Source organism: Jaculus jaculus, assembly GCF_020740685.1.
Source record: "Jaculus jaculus isolate mJacJac1 chromosome Y unlocalized genomic scaffold, mJacJac1.mat.Y.cur SUPER_Y_unloc_2, whole genome shotgun sequence".
NCBI lineage: Eukaryota > Metazoa > Chordata > Mammalia > Rodentia > Dipodidae > Jaculus > Jaculus jaculus.
In genome coordinates this window covers 2,283,365-2,300,175 of record NW_025423387.1, presented here as the reverse complement: position 1 = coordinate 2,300,175, position 16,811 = coordinate 2,283,365, and the positions used below count along the sequence as shown (strand labels likewise).

Genomic DNA, 16,811 nt, shown 5'->3' with positions numbered 1-16,811 from the left:
GTTGCTGCCTGGCTGCAGCTGCTGCACATCCGATATGTACCTAAGACCATTAGTAGCATTGCTGGGTCTGACCACTGCTTTCGTGGCTTCCCTAAGGACATGGACTAGACTTTATGCATGGAGACCTATATTGCCAAAACCAAGATTCTCCCAATATTGTTTGGTAGGTCCCCAGTGTTCTCTGAGAAGATCTAATGTGTGAAAATCCATCCAGTGCTCTCTTGGTTTGCAGTAGTTAACAAATAAATGTCTCTGTTGTTACACAGGGTGTCTTAGTTTATGCCAGAGAAAACCATCTGGATGATTCTTTCTGATTTACAGTCAGTGAGGAGATGGCATTTCCCCAAAACCCAAGCTGCTGAAAAAGGCGTGAAACTACAGGGTCAAGATGTACTGAGCAGCCTAAGTCAGAAGTTGAGATTCTTTATTTAATACCATGGGGTTTGTGCTTCTTTATAGGAACACACTAGGTTGTAATTAGTGAACAAGGACTTTTTGCAGTGTTACATGGCCAGTGAGCTCATGAACGAGAACTGTCCTTGTATAGCACACAGATTACACACTTATTTTGACGGAAGCCCTCCTGCTCTTCCTCAGCAGAGGACTCACTGGTGGAGCCCTGCTCTCTCTCCCCATCAGACAGCTCACTTAAGGAAATGGCTGCCAAGGCAGCCTTCAGCATGGAGGAACACTTGTTGTAGAAAGATATCACTGAACCCCAATCAGGGTACCATGAGGGTCTGATGCTCACCTGCCCAGACCCTTCCATTCTGTCACCAGCCGGAGACACCATATTGCCATCCTCAGGGGGGCATTCTCCACATGGGATGCTGTGCTCCTCAGGAGGGCATAGTGCTAGGGGGCATCCAGTGACACCAGCTGGAAGGAAGGTGCCCTGGCCTTGGGGTGCCTGTTTGTTGGGGGCTTCCTTCAGGGAAATGGTCTTTTCCTGCTTCTTCTTCTGAAGGTGTGGAGAGTGTTGGGGGCAGACGAGCTTCCTTCTCTTGCAGCATGGCTCTTCCTGAGCAGGGCTGCGTTGACATCCTCTCCTCCAGATGTTCTCGAGCAGCCTTGGGTTATCCCTCTGAAAGTTTGCATTTTGATAGATCTGAAAGGAAAAGAAAGCTTTTAGTCATTCTGAGGTAAAGCATGCATGACTGTCACACTGTCCCATCGTACTCAGCTGATTATGTGATGGAGAAAATCATTTCCATTGCTTTCAATGGTCCTGGTGCCCTTCAGCACGGCCTCACTAGAAACAAAATGCTCACAGCTGAAGGTCGTGAACCATATGTAGGCCATGACCTGGCCTCCAAGAGTCCTCCTAGCCTGCACCTATCTAAGGGGATGGCACACATTTTAATATCAAACATTCTACTTTTGTACTCTATACAGTTACCAGTCAGTGAATAGTTTCAGTTATCCTTGAAAATGAAAAGATTTATCAAACTGCCCAGTAAGGACTTATCTTAATATTCATACCCTTATATTAATGCTACTCTCAGTTTTGGTAGAGAATCTTCTCTTTTCAGATGGCAGTGACCTTGGGACGACTCAGAAGGTATGATAGTGCTGGGGAAAAAAAGTGACTGGAGTACTGGGTAACATCTCGATCACACCTTCCAAGGCTCAGGGTGTAATGTGGAAGAGGAGGCGGAAAGAATGTAAGAGCCAAAGGAAGGGTAGGACTCCTTACAACGTGCTCCTCCAGACACAAAATGGCCTGGATACCCATGACCTCACAGTGCCTGACACTACCTGCATAAGACCATCATAAGAGGAGGAAAAGATCATGACACCAAAATAAAAGAGAGACTGATTGAGATGGGGAGGGGATATGATGGAGAATGGAATTTCAAAGGGGCAAGAGGGGGGAGGGTGGGTATTACCATGGGATATTCTTTTATAATCATGGAAAATGTTAATAAAAATTGAGAAAAAAACGAAAGACTAATGGATAGAGTGAGGTGATATGATGGAGACCAGAATTGTGAAGGGGAAAGTGGGGGAGGGGAGGGAAATATGGTTTATTGTCTGTAAGTACAGAAGTTGTCAATAAATAAATTAATTAACACAGAAAATGGAAAGCTTACAGCCCATTGTTCATGGCATTGGTAGTGGGAATCTAAAAAAAAGAATTTTTTCTAGGCAAAGAATAATCTTTCATAGAAAATTTGACACAAATATACTCTACCATCATTTTCTTCTTTCCAGAGTGCACTGGTGAATTCTTTGTGCGTATCTTCCTGAACCCATGAAGATTAAGTTCACAGATGAAACGCTTTAAGCTGTCCATTTCAAAAATTTTATCTGCACCACTGCGGTGAAGGACCTCTGCTTCAAAAAGGTCTCCCTCAATCTTCACGGTGTCTCCTTTCTCACTCCAGCCCACAGACTTGAAGGCCTCATTCTCCACTACTGCCCAGAGTTTTCTGGGAAAGGGAAGCCCCAGGAGGCTGCTGGTGCCTTCCTCGCTGGCTGCATGGTGGTCTGGTTCTGTTTGGAGGTTCTCTCTGAGGCTTGGATCTCGACTCCTGCCTTGGCCACTCTGAGCTTCTGAACCTCCTCTGGTGTCCCCGTTTGGATCACATGAAGCCTCAGATGGGGCTGCTCTAGCTGGCTGTTCACCAACCACTGGTTTCCCAATGGATTTGTCATTCTTTTTGATGCTCTTAGTGTTCATAGTCCTACACTAAATCCGCGCTACTTGTTCTGAGGATCACTAATCATGTCCTGCCTGGTCCAAAGCACGTCTGTTCTAGAACCTTTGTAGGGAAGCAACAATCTGCTGATGTCACCATGGGCTCTGACATGTCATGTCACCATGGTGACTCATAGTCAGTTAGAGGAGAAACAAGTGCTCAAATGTGGAGGAGTGCTTGACCTGAACTCAGCTACAATTTTTTTTCCTCAGGAATGTGGATAAAAGTGTAGTATACATTTTCAGAATTCTCCCCTGATTTCTGACAGGTAAATTTTGACACGGTCCAGTCCTGCAAGTGTTGAGAAACAGATCCCATTTCCTGTCACACCCCTGGAGAAGGATGGGAACTGGAAAAGCAGTTTTCATTCTCTCTGCTTAGCTCAGGGCTCAGCACCTACTTGGTCAAATTGTGGGTGTGAGGCAGCATGTAGCCTTGGGGGGTGGCTCAGATGTCAAAGACGTTTGCTAGCCGAGCCTCCAAATCTGGGCTCTGTTCATACCATTACAGCAGCAGGAGACCTTGGTGCACCCATTGGTGTGTGCGCACATTGCACACATGCACACACACAAATAAACAAATACACAAATGTACATATATGTCAGTTTTCCAAAAGATTATTCAGGTCAGATCTACAATGAATCCACAGTAACACCATAGCACAGAGGCCTTCCCATGATCATTACTGAAAAGCACCCCAATCCCAGGTCTGTCATTGTGATCTTCCAACTGTGCCCGCAGGCTATTTGTATCAAAGCATTTATATACATATATGAAAATATGTCATTATAAAACCAGCTATTTTTAAAAATTCATTTTATTTATTTGTTTGTACTTATTTGCAAAGATTTACATGCGTACTAGGGAATCAAACTTGGGTCATTAGGCTTTGCATGTAAGCGTCTCAAACAGTGACTGATCTCTCCAGCCCAAACCCACCATTTTGTACAGTTAATATATACTAATAGCAAACTGAGCTAAGTTATAATCAACATTAGCAGCTGTGCTACATCTCTCATTATTTGTAGCAATATTTTCTCAGTACTTAGAATTTTATAAACAGACTCCTAAGTTATCACACAGCAGGGTTATTTTAACTTTAAAGAAAAGGCTCATTTGTGTAGAATAACTATGATTTCAAAAACAAGATTGCATCATATGGTCATTTATGCTTGACTTCACTAGAGGACAATTTCATCTATCTTTTTAAAATACTGTTTGTTTGTTTTTTTTTAAAGGAAAGAGGGAGAGATGGAGAGAGAGAGAGAGAGAGCTGGAGCTCGTAAATGAGGTGGGTGTGCCAGGGCCTGATGCCACTGCAAAGGAATGCCAGGCCCATGTTCCACCTTTATGTATCTGGCTTTACATGGGTACTGGGAAAATCAAACCCAGGCCATCAAGCTTTGCAACCAAGTGCCTTTAAGCACTGAGACATCTCTCCATCCCCTCATTTTTCTTTATGGTACACAGTATCTCAGTAATCCAGGCTGGACCTGAACTAACTCACGCTAGGATTACAGGTGTACATCCACAGGAGAGGTTTTGTCCAATGCTGGGTGTGGAAACCAGAGCTTTGTACATACTAGGCAAGCACTCTACCAAGTGAACTATGTCCACAGCCCCATCTTCAACATCTTAATCACTGTCCATTACCATAACCATCTCATTATGGCACCCCACATCCTAAAACCATTTAAAGCAGTCTCAATAGAGGAAATGTACCCCCAAATGAAGGCAAGTAACAGAAGAACTGAGTAAATGAAGTAGCCCATTCCAGCCCTACCTTTGTGTGTCATAATCAGTTTCTTTTCGTGGAATCTTGCTCCAAAATAGCTCTGTGCTGGGTGATTTTGTTTCTGTGATGTTTCCTGCACAGACAAGTAAATGAGATTGTGTCTGATTGTGTCTGAGACAGAATGTCCTAAGAAATAAAGCCTCACTTGGCTCCTCCACCCATTAAATTCTCACAGACATTACAACATGAAGGATGTATTGATTTATTGGAGATATATCATGTTTCTGTGGCCCCTATCTAGTCGCAAACACTCATGGAATCCACTTAATGTCTAGTGAACAAAGAGCATATTTTTCAGTTAACAAACTGCTCTTTTATGTGTCTGTGCTCACACAGAACTGTCCTCATCATAATCGCTGGTACTGGGAAGGTTCGTTCAGAATGTTGAAGTTGAGTGTGGCAGTGCATGCTTTTAATCCGAGCAACTGGGAGTCAGAAGCAGGAGGATCACTGTGTGAGTTTGAGGCCAGCCTGAAACTACATAGTAAATTCCCAGCCAGACTGGGCTACAGAGGCCCAGCCTCAGAAAACAAAACAAACAAAACAACCAACCAAACAACAACAAAACCCATAATGTTGACTGGAAGTCTCACTGTATGGAACCACACTCTCCCTGAAAAAGCAACATTTTCCTGATTCTGCGCAATACAAGGTTCTAACATTGATCAACTTTTGACTCAGCCACATTTTTTTCATTTAAAATCTAAAGAGAATGTTTTAACTACCTACAGGCATAATACTCACAGCATCACCATTACAATTTGGATGTGAAATAATTCATGCCTGGTACCTTCAGAAACTGACAATCTTACTTCTACACCACTTCATTTCTTAGGAAGTGGCATATATAATATATAATATTATACATACATATATATATATATATATATATATATATATATATATATATATATATATATATATATATATATATATTGTTCATTTGTTTGTTTGTGTGGTTTGGTTTGGCTTTTTGAGATGGGGTCTCACTCTAGGCCAGGATGACCTGGAAATCACTATGTCATCTCAGTGTGGCCTTGAACTCATGAGGATCCTCCTACCTCTGCCTACCAGTGTTGGGATTAAAGGTATGTGCCACCATGCCTGGGTGCTTTGTTCAACATAGGGTCTCACTCTTGCCCAGGCTGACCTGGAACAAGCTTAAATTATTCCCCTTTTCTACTGCTGCATCTGAAATGTGTTGGACCTTTTGTTGAGTGGGCAAGGTCTCCAGTTGCCATCACAGAGAAGAGTGCAAAACTGGCAGTCTCCACTTTCACTTTGTGTGGGCCATGGATTTTGTTGGTTATTTGTTCATGATATTTGGTTGCAGTGGGCTGTAATTCCTTTGCAAATATACTTGCAACATTTTAGCTGAAAAATCAATATTGATTTTATATTTTAATTAGCATACAGAGCTCTAGGTATAATCATGACATTTAAAAAAATTCCTAAACCTCCTTTGCCTCTGTGCATGTTTAATACTCTATATGTCAGGTGAACAATGTCTAGTATACATAGTTTTTATAAAGCAGGAACAAAGACAAAAACACAAAAGTAACAGAAATGATCACTATGTCAACCTGAAGACCTGAGGTTTGCTCCAGTGTGCTTGTCTCTTTCCACTTTTCAGTCCTCTTATGAGAACTGTTCTATCTGGCGCATGATCTTTGGTTGTACTCAACAGTGAGAATTCAAAGCCAGGATACAGACTGGGAAGATGTCTTAGTGTTTAAAGATACTTGCGAGCAAACACAAGGACATGATCTCTTGTTGTGGGCTTTTGTTTTACTTATCCTAATGCTTTTGATTTTTATTCATTCTATAGTATGTGCCCAAAATCTTCTCATAAAATGACTTAACTTACAGTTATTTCTTCAAATTCAAAAATTATTGAAATTCCTCTGGCATATGTCATTCTTTTCATGTGCTAACATTGCAAATTTGGTTTATTTTAGGGTGTTTTTTTGTTTATGTTGAGGTTGATGTGCAATCATAATACATTTAGATCAAGTATAGTGTATGTAAAATGTATGTGTGCTTGCAAAGGAAAGTTTTGGAGGCTGATGAAGACTGCTACCTTTGCAACATGTGCCAACATGTCATAAGTGAAACAATACATGCATGACTTTAAGAGAACACTGTATTCACTTATTTGTGAGGAAAGAGAGAATTGTCATGTCAAGGCCTCTTACCCCTACAAATGCATTCCAGACATATGTGCCACCTTCTGTATCTGGCTTGACATGTGTATTGGGGAATTGAACCCAGGGTGCCTTTGTCAGCAAGTCCCTTTAACCACTGAGCCGCTGCCCCAACCCCATAGACACAGCCATTTTTTTTTGGGGGGGGGGTTCAAGGTAGGGTCTCACTCTATCTCAGGCTGACCTAGAATTCACTATGGAGTCTCAAGGTGGCCTCAAACTCATGGTGATCCTCCTATCTCTGCCCCCAGATTGCTGAGATTGAAGGCATGCACCACCACACCCGGCTCCTCAGACATTTTTAAATTAAACATCCTGCTTGAGCCCCTAGCAGGCAGATCCTTGCTGAGAGGTGAGGGGGACATGTCACTGGAGATGGACCTTAATGTCAAGCCCTAAGGTGTGTTTAGGGGTGGATCTGAATTCCAGCCCAAAAGTGTATGGAGAACACTTTGTGCTGTGGCAGTTCTTGCTTGCTTCCTTGCTGTTGCTGTTTCTTTCTGCTTGGTGCCATGAAAGGGAGCAAGCTTCTTCTGTCACTGATGGTGTCCCCTTGGATTTTATTGTGAACATGAAATAAACCCTTCCCCCCATAAATTCTGTCTGGATGGATGTTCACCCTAGCAAGGAAAAGCTATCTAAACAGATGTGGTCACAGCAGAGTAAATTTATTGTCAATTTTAACATAAATTATAAAGCGAGGATACTTGAGAAAAGTTTTACTAGAAAATTAAGAATGAAAATATCAAAAATCTTTATTAAAATACTGTAAAAGATAAATATTATTACATTTACTTTGTAATTTGGCTAATTAAAATTTCATTAACACTGCTATAATGTCAGTTTATGTGAAAGCTATTTTATAAGGATGCATATTTATTTCCCTATACTTTTTCCTTTATCTTTCCAGGCTTTTGTTTTATTTTTAATTATAATTTATTTATTTATTTAATTAGTTTTGAACTCAGTGAATACAATCAAGTTGGTACCATTATTAGGCTCATCTGTGACCTACCACCTCCCTATTGGCCCCTCCTTGTTGAGGTATTGGGTCATGCATTATGGAGTTAGCCCACCATTATGAGTAGGATAAATGTCTGCATATCATGACCCAACATGTGGCTCTGACATTCTTTCTGCCCCCTCTTCCATAAAATTTCCCTGAGCCATGTTGGGGTCATTTTTGGTCTGCTTCAGTGATGAGGTGTTGGGGGCCTCTGAGGCTCTGGCTCTCTGGTTTGGTAGGAGTTGATTTTTCTCTGTGTTGGTCTCCTTCCCCCTTGTGCTGGTACCCAATTCACCAAGAAACCAGCACCATTGCTTGTTTCGCCAATTCTTCTTAGTTTCAGCTGGGGCCCTTTTGAGATATGATGGGCTGGTTCTCTCCTTAGGATCTACATATATCTGAAAAAGAGAAGCAGATTCTCCACTGGAGAGTAAAGTTAGCACCAGACAAATGGGGTAACCCTTACTTTTTTTTTTTAAAATAGAGAATTTAATAGGTGTAGGACCTCTTGTAGCCCATGATTGATGGTAGCTTGATAATGGAGAGTGGGCTTATGTTTGGATAAGGTTCTGACTTGTTTCCCAGCTCCAGCTATGGGTACTGTATCACTGAGGGGATCAGTTAGCTGAATCAATAGCAGTTGGTTTCCCACCATGGCTGTGCGCCACTATTGCACTTGTGTGAGCATCATTACAGGTTATTTGCTGCTAAGTAGGTTAGACCACTAGTTGCTTGGACAGATATTGGTCATTTTCCCCCAGGCGCCCATGTAGCACCTTCTGGCACTAGATGCGCTGACTGTCTGGGGACTGACTCTCTTCCAGCTTCCAGTCATGTCATTCCACTTTAGGTGTCAACCGCATACAGTGTTTTCAGCAGTAGGGTCTTACCACTAACCTTTGGTGGGTCATCAAGTACTCTGACAGAAATCTGTCTTTCTTTTAGGAAACGTTGTAGGTCTCTCTGATCAAAAGCTCATTGTGGATGATAGCCACATGATGGTACTAGGAGTCACAGGTCAGTGCCCACTAAGAAGAGAAAGAAAAAGACAACTATCATAAAAAAGTTAGAGAGAAGAGCACACACACACAAGAGGAAGTGTGTGGGCTGGAGAGATGGCTTAGTGGTTAAAGTGCTTGCCTGCAAAGGACCCAAGTTCGATTCCCCAGGACTCACCTGCTCTTGGTCAGGTGATTTCTGCCAGCAATGAGAATCTGACTGCAACAAGGACCTTGTACATCATGGTGGTTTAGAGAAGTCACATCAGGAAACCACATCAAGCTTTCATAGCTGCTGCTGAAACCTGGAAATGGGCTTATTTCCTCAAAGAACCATGTAAAGAGCCGGGAGTTATAAAAGTCCCTCAAGGATCGAAGCACACTTTATACAGCCATTGTGCATTGGCTCAATGGCATAACAGCAGAACCCTACTTATCAATGGGCCACAGAGGAGAACGCTGAGATGTTCATGTTGGGAAACTATATGCAATTTTCAAGGAGCTGGAAGAGCCAGTGTGAACTGTTACCTTTCCCCCTCTCGTGGGTAAGCTGGTAGCAGGAATGAGAGCTGAGAGCGCTTGCTGAGTAGCCAGCAGTCAGTTTGCAAATACTGTCACTCATTCATTTGAGGCAAGTGTCATCTCGATTGACAGATGGGGAAATTGAGATTCGTGGGGCTCACGCAACCTTGGCAAGGTTGTGATGATGATTGTGGTTAAAGACAGATCTCACATGTAGCTACCAGCTCCGAAGCTTGGCTCCTTGTACGGAACTCTCTCCATTCCCCATGGGTATGAAATCCCAGCCAGGAGAAGCCTCCAGAGGGCCTAGCATAATAAGACATAGGTGAGGAGCCTTACCCATAATCTTGGGCCAATCAAAAGCTACCAATTAGCCCACACCTCGTTGGAGCCAACTTAGTGACTTTTCTTACTTGGAATTTCTCATTTCCAATGTAACATATCTCTGAGAAATCACTGAGTAAGGTAAAAGGCGATGTCACTGCCTTTTTCTGTTTGCTTTTAGCATATGATTACCTTTCTGGTCACTTCCCTGTCCCCTTCATCTTTGCCCTCAGCAAGGAAAAAGTGCTTATTTGCCCAGCCTTTATGACACATGGCTTTGGGAGCACATGCTCTAATCTGGACTAATTCCACTTAGTAGAGAAGTGGGTGCCCTTCTACTGACCCTTTCAGGAATCACTTGTCTTCCCTGGGCTTTGCTGGTGCCCATGCTAATGGCAACAATGGTAGGCTGGGGCGGCGGGGCAGGAGTCTGTTTTACCACTGTAAGTCCAAAATGGCCTCAAGATGAATCCTGAATGCCTTGGCCCATCCCTGATTCTGCCCACTTCCTTCAGTCGTTGGGAGCATTTTCTACAGGAAGAAGAAGAAGCAGAAGCAGAAGCAGCAGCTGGCCCATGCACACCATTAATCCCAGCACTCAGGAGGGAGAGGTTGGAGGATTACCATGAGTTCGAGGTCAGCCTAGAACTACAGCGACTCTACCCTGAACCACTCCTTCCCTCCAAAAAAAAAAAAAAAAAGCCGTATACTCATGTAATAGTGGAGAGATTATAAATAAAACTATATGCAAAAAAAGAACAAAAAAAAAAACGTTAGACAGAAGAGAGAGAGAGAGAGAAGTGGTAGAAGATTAAGGTAAGTCTTCATTATACCCTCTACAGTGCCTTGTGGCTGAGGTATTCCCTCTAAGGGCCTGGTGAATGTTCAAGCATTTGGTCTGCCTTTTAGGATGTAGAACTTTATGGTACCATTGCCATTTGGGTCAAGATTTGTGTCCCCCGTGCCCTCTGTTGCCCTTCCCTCCCTCCCCACCCCTCCTATTACTAGTCCTTAAGATGCTTGCTGGGTATGTAAGGCATCTTGGGTAGATTCATGTTAGGTGCTGTAGATGAGTGAGACTATGCAGTGATTTTCTATGTGTGATTGGGCAAGTTCTCTGAGAATGATCTGTTTCAGGTTCAACCATTTTTCATCAAATTTCATTGTAGCATTTTTTTCTTACTGATGTATAGAATTCCATTGTGTAGATATACCACATCTTAGATATCCATTCTTCTAGTGATGGACACATGGGTGGATTTCCTATCTCACTCCTCCCATCCCTTTCCTTCCATTTTTCATTTTATTTCCATTTCCTCATTCCCTCTTACCTCCTTCTCATTTCATCTCACTTTATCTTTGTGGTATGAATTGAATCTAGTGCATGCTAGGCCAATGCCCTCTTGCTGAGTTATATCCCCACCCCCTTATCATGTACTTCTTAAATTTTGAGATTCAGTACTGTAGTAACCATCTCATTGCTAGGACAAAGCACCTTACTAAAAGCAGAACAGGGGTGGAAAAGATTTCTTTTGGCTTAAGGTCTCAAAGTGAAGCTCCATGATAGGAGAGGAAAGTGTGGCATGAGCAGAACCTGGATGATATCATCTTTGCCACAGGAGTTTGAAACCAGCAGCAGCCAAGTGAGCCAAATTCTGGCAAGGAAAAGCTGGCTATAATACACCTAAGCCCACCTCCAGCAACACACCTCCTGCAACAAGGCTCCACTTCCAAACTTTGCATTAAAAATCATGTGAATTAGCTGGGTGTGGAGATGCATGCCTTTAATCCTAATAATCGGTATTCAGAGATAGGAGGGTTGCTGTGAGTTTGAGGCCAACCTCAGACTACACAGTGAGTTCCAAGTTGGCCTGGGCTAGTGTGAGACCCTACCTCGAAAAAAAAAAAAAAAAATCACATGAGCTCAGGAGGGACAACTGATTTAAAAACACCATGAAGTTTCACAAAATGACCCAGGCTGTCCTTGAATTTGTAAGCGTCCTGCCTCAACATGTAAAGAATTTGGGATTTCAGACCTGTGACATCAGGCTGGGAAACAAATTTTTTCAATGTTGCTTATTGCAGTCACGATAACATTGCTTGTAGAAATCACCTAACCAAGGGTGGCTTGTGGAAAAAAAGAGGTTTATTTTGGCTTGAATGCTCAAGGGATAGGTCCACAATGGCAGAGGAAAAGATGGCATGAGCAGAAGGTGGACATCACCCCCTGACCCACATAAGGTGGACTATAGCAACAGAAGAGTGTGCCAAACACTGCCAAGCGGGATGTTGGCTATAAAGCCCATAAGCCCACCCCCAACAATACACGCCCTCCAGGAACTGTTAATTCCCAAATTTCCATCACCGGGGAATGTAGCATTCAGAACACCTAAGATTATAGGGGACACCTGAGTCAAACCACCACATTTCCACCCCTGGCCCCCATAAACTGATAACCATACATGATTTAAAATTCAATGCATTCATTCCAACTTTAATCAATCCCAATGATGTTCAAACATCTCCATGATCCAAGGTCTTTTAACTGAGCCATAATACCAAAAAGACATCTCCCCAAAACCCATAATGGCACAGAATACACATTTACACTGCAAAAGATGTCACTGGGCATAGCAAAGAAACATTCAGCCAAAACAAGATTTAAAAGAACCAGGGCAAACATCAAATTCTGTAGTTTCAAGTCCAACAACTTGAGCCAGTGACAAATCTCCAAGTCTGTTGGGACCTGAAAGGCCCAGGCTTGAGTCCTAGTGGAAGTTTCTGAGCCTAGCTAAAGTTTGGTGAGCTGTCTCTAGCCAGCTAGGCCGCAGCAAGATGTGTAATGGCTTCTGGCCTGGCACCTCCGCATAGGAGTTGGAATTACCATTTCAATAGTTACAGTTTACTATTGGCCCTTACCTCTCCCCACTCCCCAGTCCTAAAGTCCCCACCTTTGTCCCCAACATTATATAGGCAACTGCTTATAATAATAAAGCGAGTTCCTGTGAGTTCCTGCTTCCACAAGACTCCCTACTCAATGTGGTTTTTCTCGGGTGACTAGGAGAGATTCTGGGTCGTCTGACCTCCACCCTCTTCATCAATCCCTTGGGAGGAACCAGTGGGCCTGGTCCTTACACAGCACTACCTGCCTGCTGGAGGAGCTCAGCATCTGGAGCCTAACATGAGGCTCTGGGAACCCAGCAGACTAGTGCCCCTTGGGAGGCATTCATTGAGGAGGTAATGAGTGTACATGTGCAGGTGAGTGTACCCTCAGAGTTATAAGGCAATCTTCATATTTAATGTGCTAAACTTTGCTTCTATAACCTGTGCTTGCTTGTCAACATTTCTTCGTTCCCTTTCTCTTTCCTTTCACTTTCAGTTTGCCAGTGGCTTTTGTATTTCTGAAGGCTTGTGCTTCTCTCTCTCTCTCTTCTTGGGCCTGTGAAGGCAGGCCAGCTTTTTCTGCCATTATGGAACTTCCTCTGGATCTGTGAGCTTCAATAAATATCCATTCCTCCATAACTGTGCCTGGTTAGGATGTTTATCTCAGTGAACCAGAAGCTATCTGATAAGTGGACTGAGATGAACCTGACTATGTGGATGTTGATCTTTTGGAACCTTTGTTTTGGAGGACTAGGCACAGACTTGGTGCTTGCAACTGAAGGTGTCTTCTGGAGTGGTAAGCCAAGTTTTATGGGCTATTCTGATGAGAATCTGAGAATGCTAAGGGAAGACAGCATTAAACTTTGAGGCTTGGCTTATGAGCTTTCTAAGGGGAAGGAAAGACTGCAGGGGACTTTGTTGGAACTGGTCTACTCGCATAAGGGCTGCCTGTGTCCTGGTACCCAGGTCCAGAGAGTTTAATCAAGGTTAAATTTGTAATGGACTGATGTGCTTGGCTAAGATCCCCAGAGGGGGACAACTTAAGACAGGGGTCATGGTGACTAATGCTCTGAGCTAAACACCTGGTTCCCAATGACAGGTAAGGTCTCCAGAGGGGGACAACCTAAGACAGGGGCCATGGTGACTAATGCTCTTACAAAAACAAAAGGGGGAGATGTTGGGCCCTGAAAGGCTCAGGCATAAGGCCTAGTAGAACTTCCTGAGCCTAGCTAAAGTTTGGCAAGCTGTCTCTGGCCAGCTACGACTCAGCAAGATGCCTAATGGCTTCTTGCCTCCCACCTGCACATAGAAGTTGGAATTGCCATTTCAATAGCCAATTTACTAGTGGCCCTTAACTCTCTGCCCCCCCATCCTAAAATCCCTGGCTTGGTCCCCAACATTATATAGGTAACTGCTTACAACAAGAAAGCAACTTCCTGTGAGTTCTTGCTTCCACAAGACTCCTGACTCAGTTTTTCTCTGGTGACTAGGAAAGATTCTGGGTCATCTGACTTCAATCTTCTTCCTCAATCCCTTGGGAGGAACCATCAGGCCTGGTCCCTCCTCAGCACTATCTGCCCACCAGCAGAGCTCAGAACAAGTACAATAATTTCCACCAGCAACAACTCTCTGGCATTCAAATTCCACCCCTCCAGCTAGGCTACTTACAGTCCTGGGAAACTTCATTGGGGTGGGCAGCTTCCCTTAGCAGACATCTCATGTTCCCAGCACCTCCACTGGGTCTCCACTGCAATCCATGGCTCATCCTCATGGCCCCATGAGGTCTCCATGCAGGCAACACTGCTCATGGATATTTCTAAAACACAAGATCACGTTGCAAACTCAATGGCCCTCTCTTTGCTGCCTTTGTTATACTCCACAATACCAGGTAGGGTGGCAATTTGTTAATCCAGGGGGGAATGAAGCAGACTTTGAAGAATAGGACACTATAAAGTTTTCATTTCTATAAAGCCAGATGCACAATGTGAAGCATGGGTCTGGAGTTCATTTGCAGTGGTTAGGAGCCCTAGTGGCCTATTCTCCCCCCCCCCCCATCTATCTACATATATGCCTATCTATTTATCTATCTTTCCCATTCTCAAAAGAAGTAAATAAAATATTTTTGAAATTTAATTTAATTACAACATGCTCCCTCCAGAAATAAAATGGCCTGGGTATCAACAGCCTCACAGTGCTTGACACTACCTGCATAAGACCATCATAAGAGGAGGAAAAGATCAAGACATCAAAAGTAAAAGAGAGACTGATTGAGATGAGGAGAGGGTATGATGGAGAGTGGAGTTTCAAAGAGGTAAGTGGGGGAGGGAGGGTATTACCATGGGGTATTTTTTTTTTACAAACATGAAAGTTGTTAATAAAAAAATTAATTTAAAAAAAAAAACACAAAAATCAAGTTAATTATTTTGTACTTTATTATGTCTGCAATCTACTATATAGTAAGTTACTCATTCCCCACCCTTACCATGTACCATATATTTAGGAAATTAGGGTGCTTCAACATTCTTTCCACCCTACATACTACAGTGTCCAAGTGGGATGGAAGCATGCATAGACTGCTCAGCTGTAAGAGTTTCTTTGAGGCTTACAGGTTTCATATCCCTGCCCCACTTCCTGTTTGCTCTCTACTTGCTTGGAAACAAGTTGGCTTCCCTCTCCTGTCTCCATGCCTTCTCTGACACTAGATCCTCTACCTCTGGAAGTGTAAGTGAAGACACTCCCTTTCCTTCCTTAAGCTGCTTCTTGTCAGGTACGTGGTCGCAGCACTGAGTACACTTTACTTTTTTTTTTTAATTTAATTTATTAGTTTTCTTTTCAGTAAATACAGGCAGTTTGGTACCATTATTTAAGCTCATCTGTGATCTACCCCCTCCCATTAGACCCTACTTGTTAATGAAAGTGGGTCGTGCATTGTGGAGTTAGCCCCCAGTTATTGGATTGATAAATTTCTCTGCAAATCATGACCCAACATGTGACTCTGAAATGTTTTCTGCCCCCTCTTCCACAAAATTTCCCTGAGCCATGTTGGGTTCATTTTTGGTCTGCTTCACTGCTGAGGTGTTGGGGGCCTCTCAGGCTTTGGCTCTCTGATTTGGTAGGAGTTGATTTTTCTCTGTGTTGAGTCTCCTTCCCCTTTGTGCTGGTATCCGGTTCACAGGAAAACATCACCCTTGCTTATTTTGCCAGTTGTCCTTAGTTTAAGTTGGGCCCCTTTTGAGGTATGTTGGGGCAGCTCTCTTCTTAGGATCTGCATCTATCTGGAAAAGAGAAGCAGATTGTCCAACAGTGAGTAAGTTAGCACCCGGAAAATTGAGATAACCCTTACTTTTATGATAGACAGTATGATAGGTGTAGGCCCTCTTATACCCCATGATTGATGGTAGCTTGATATTGTAGAGTGGGCTTGTGTTTGGGTATAGTTCTGACTTGTTTCCCAGCTCCAGCTATGGGTCTAGTACCACTGAGTGGATCAGTTAGACAAATCAAGAGCAATTGATTCCTCACCATGGCTGTGTACCCCTATTGCATTTCTGTGGGCATCACATCCGGTTATTTATTGCTCATTAGGTTAAACAATGTTTTGCTTGGACAGATCTTGGTCATTTCCCCCAGTGGCCTACGTAGCACCTTCTGGCACTAGACACTCTGACTGTCTGTGGACTGACTTTCTCCTAGCTTCCAGCCATGTCCTTCCATTTTACGGGTCAGCTGCGTATGGAGTCTTCAGCAATAGGGTCTTACCACTGGCCTTTGGTGGGTCATCAAGTACTCTGACAGAAGTCTGTCATTGTTTTGGGAAACCTTGTAGGTTTCTCTGATCAAAAACTCATTGTGGGGCTGGAGAGATGGCTTAGCGGTTAAGCGCTTGCCTGTGAAGCCTAAGGACCCCGGTTCGAGGCTCGGTTCCCCAGGTCCCACGTTAGCCAGATGCACAAGGGGCGCACGCGTCTGGAGTTCGTTTGCAGAGGCTGGAAGCCCTGGCGCGCCCATTCTCTCTCTCTCCCTCTATCTGCCTTTCTCTCTGTGTCTGTCGCTCTCGAATAAATAAAAAAAAATTTAAAAAAAAAAACAAAAAAAAAACTCATTGTGGATGGTAGGCCCAAGCTGGAAGTGGGGGTTTCAGGTCAGTGTCCACTAAGAAATTGAGGACAAACATAACTAATATACAAGAGTTAGATGGGAGAGAGATAGAGGGGAGAGGGAGAGAGGGAAGATGTAGGAGATTTAGGTCAGTTTTGATCCAACCCTCTCCACTGTCTTGTGGTTCATGTGTTTCCTGTAAGGGTCTAGTGAAGCTTCAGCCATTTAGTCTGTCTTTAAGAAGTAGAATTTTATGGTACCATTGCCATTTGGGTCCAG

At 43.4% G+C, this 16,811-nt stretch overlaps 1 protein-coding gene across 1 annotated transcript; it reads right to left on the bottom strand.

Annotated features, from left to right (window-relative positions):
- Positions 1 to 520: 520 nt before the first annotated feature.
- Positions 521 to 2,683, bottom strand: LOC123457180 (heat shock transcription factor, X-linked member 3-like). The gene is made up of 2 exons (XM_045141184.1): positions 2,195 to 2,683; positions 521 to 1,108 (listed from the first exon to the last, which is right to left on the bottom strand). The coding sequence occupies exons 1-2, from the start codon at positions 2,681 to 2,683 to the stop codon at positions 521 to 523; spliced, it is 1,077 nt and encodes a 358-aa protein (XP_044997119.1).
- Positions 2,684 to 16,811: the final 14,128 nt, after the last annotated feature.

Excerpts from the sequence above, each read along its gene's own strand:
- LOC123457180 (XM_045141184.1), bottom strand. The coding sequence starts at position 2,683 with ATGAACACTAAGAGCATCAAAAAGAATGACAAATCCATTGGGAAACCA. Across the intron at positions 1,109-2,194 it reads CTGGAAAGAAGAAAATGATG|ATCTATCAAAATGCAAACTT; the intron begins GTAGAGTATATT and ends TTTTCCTTTCAG.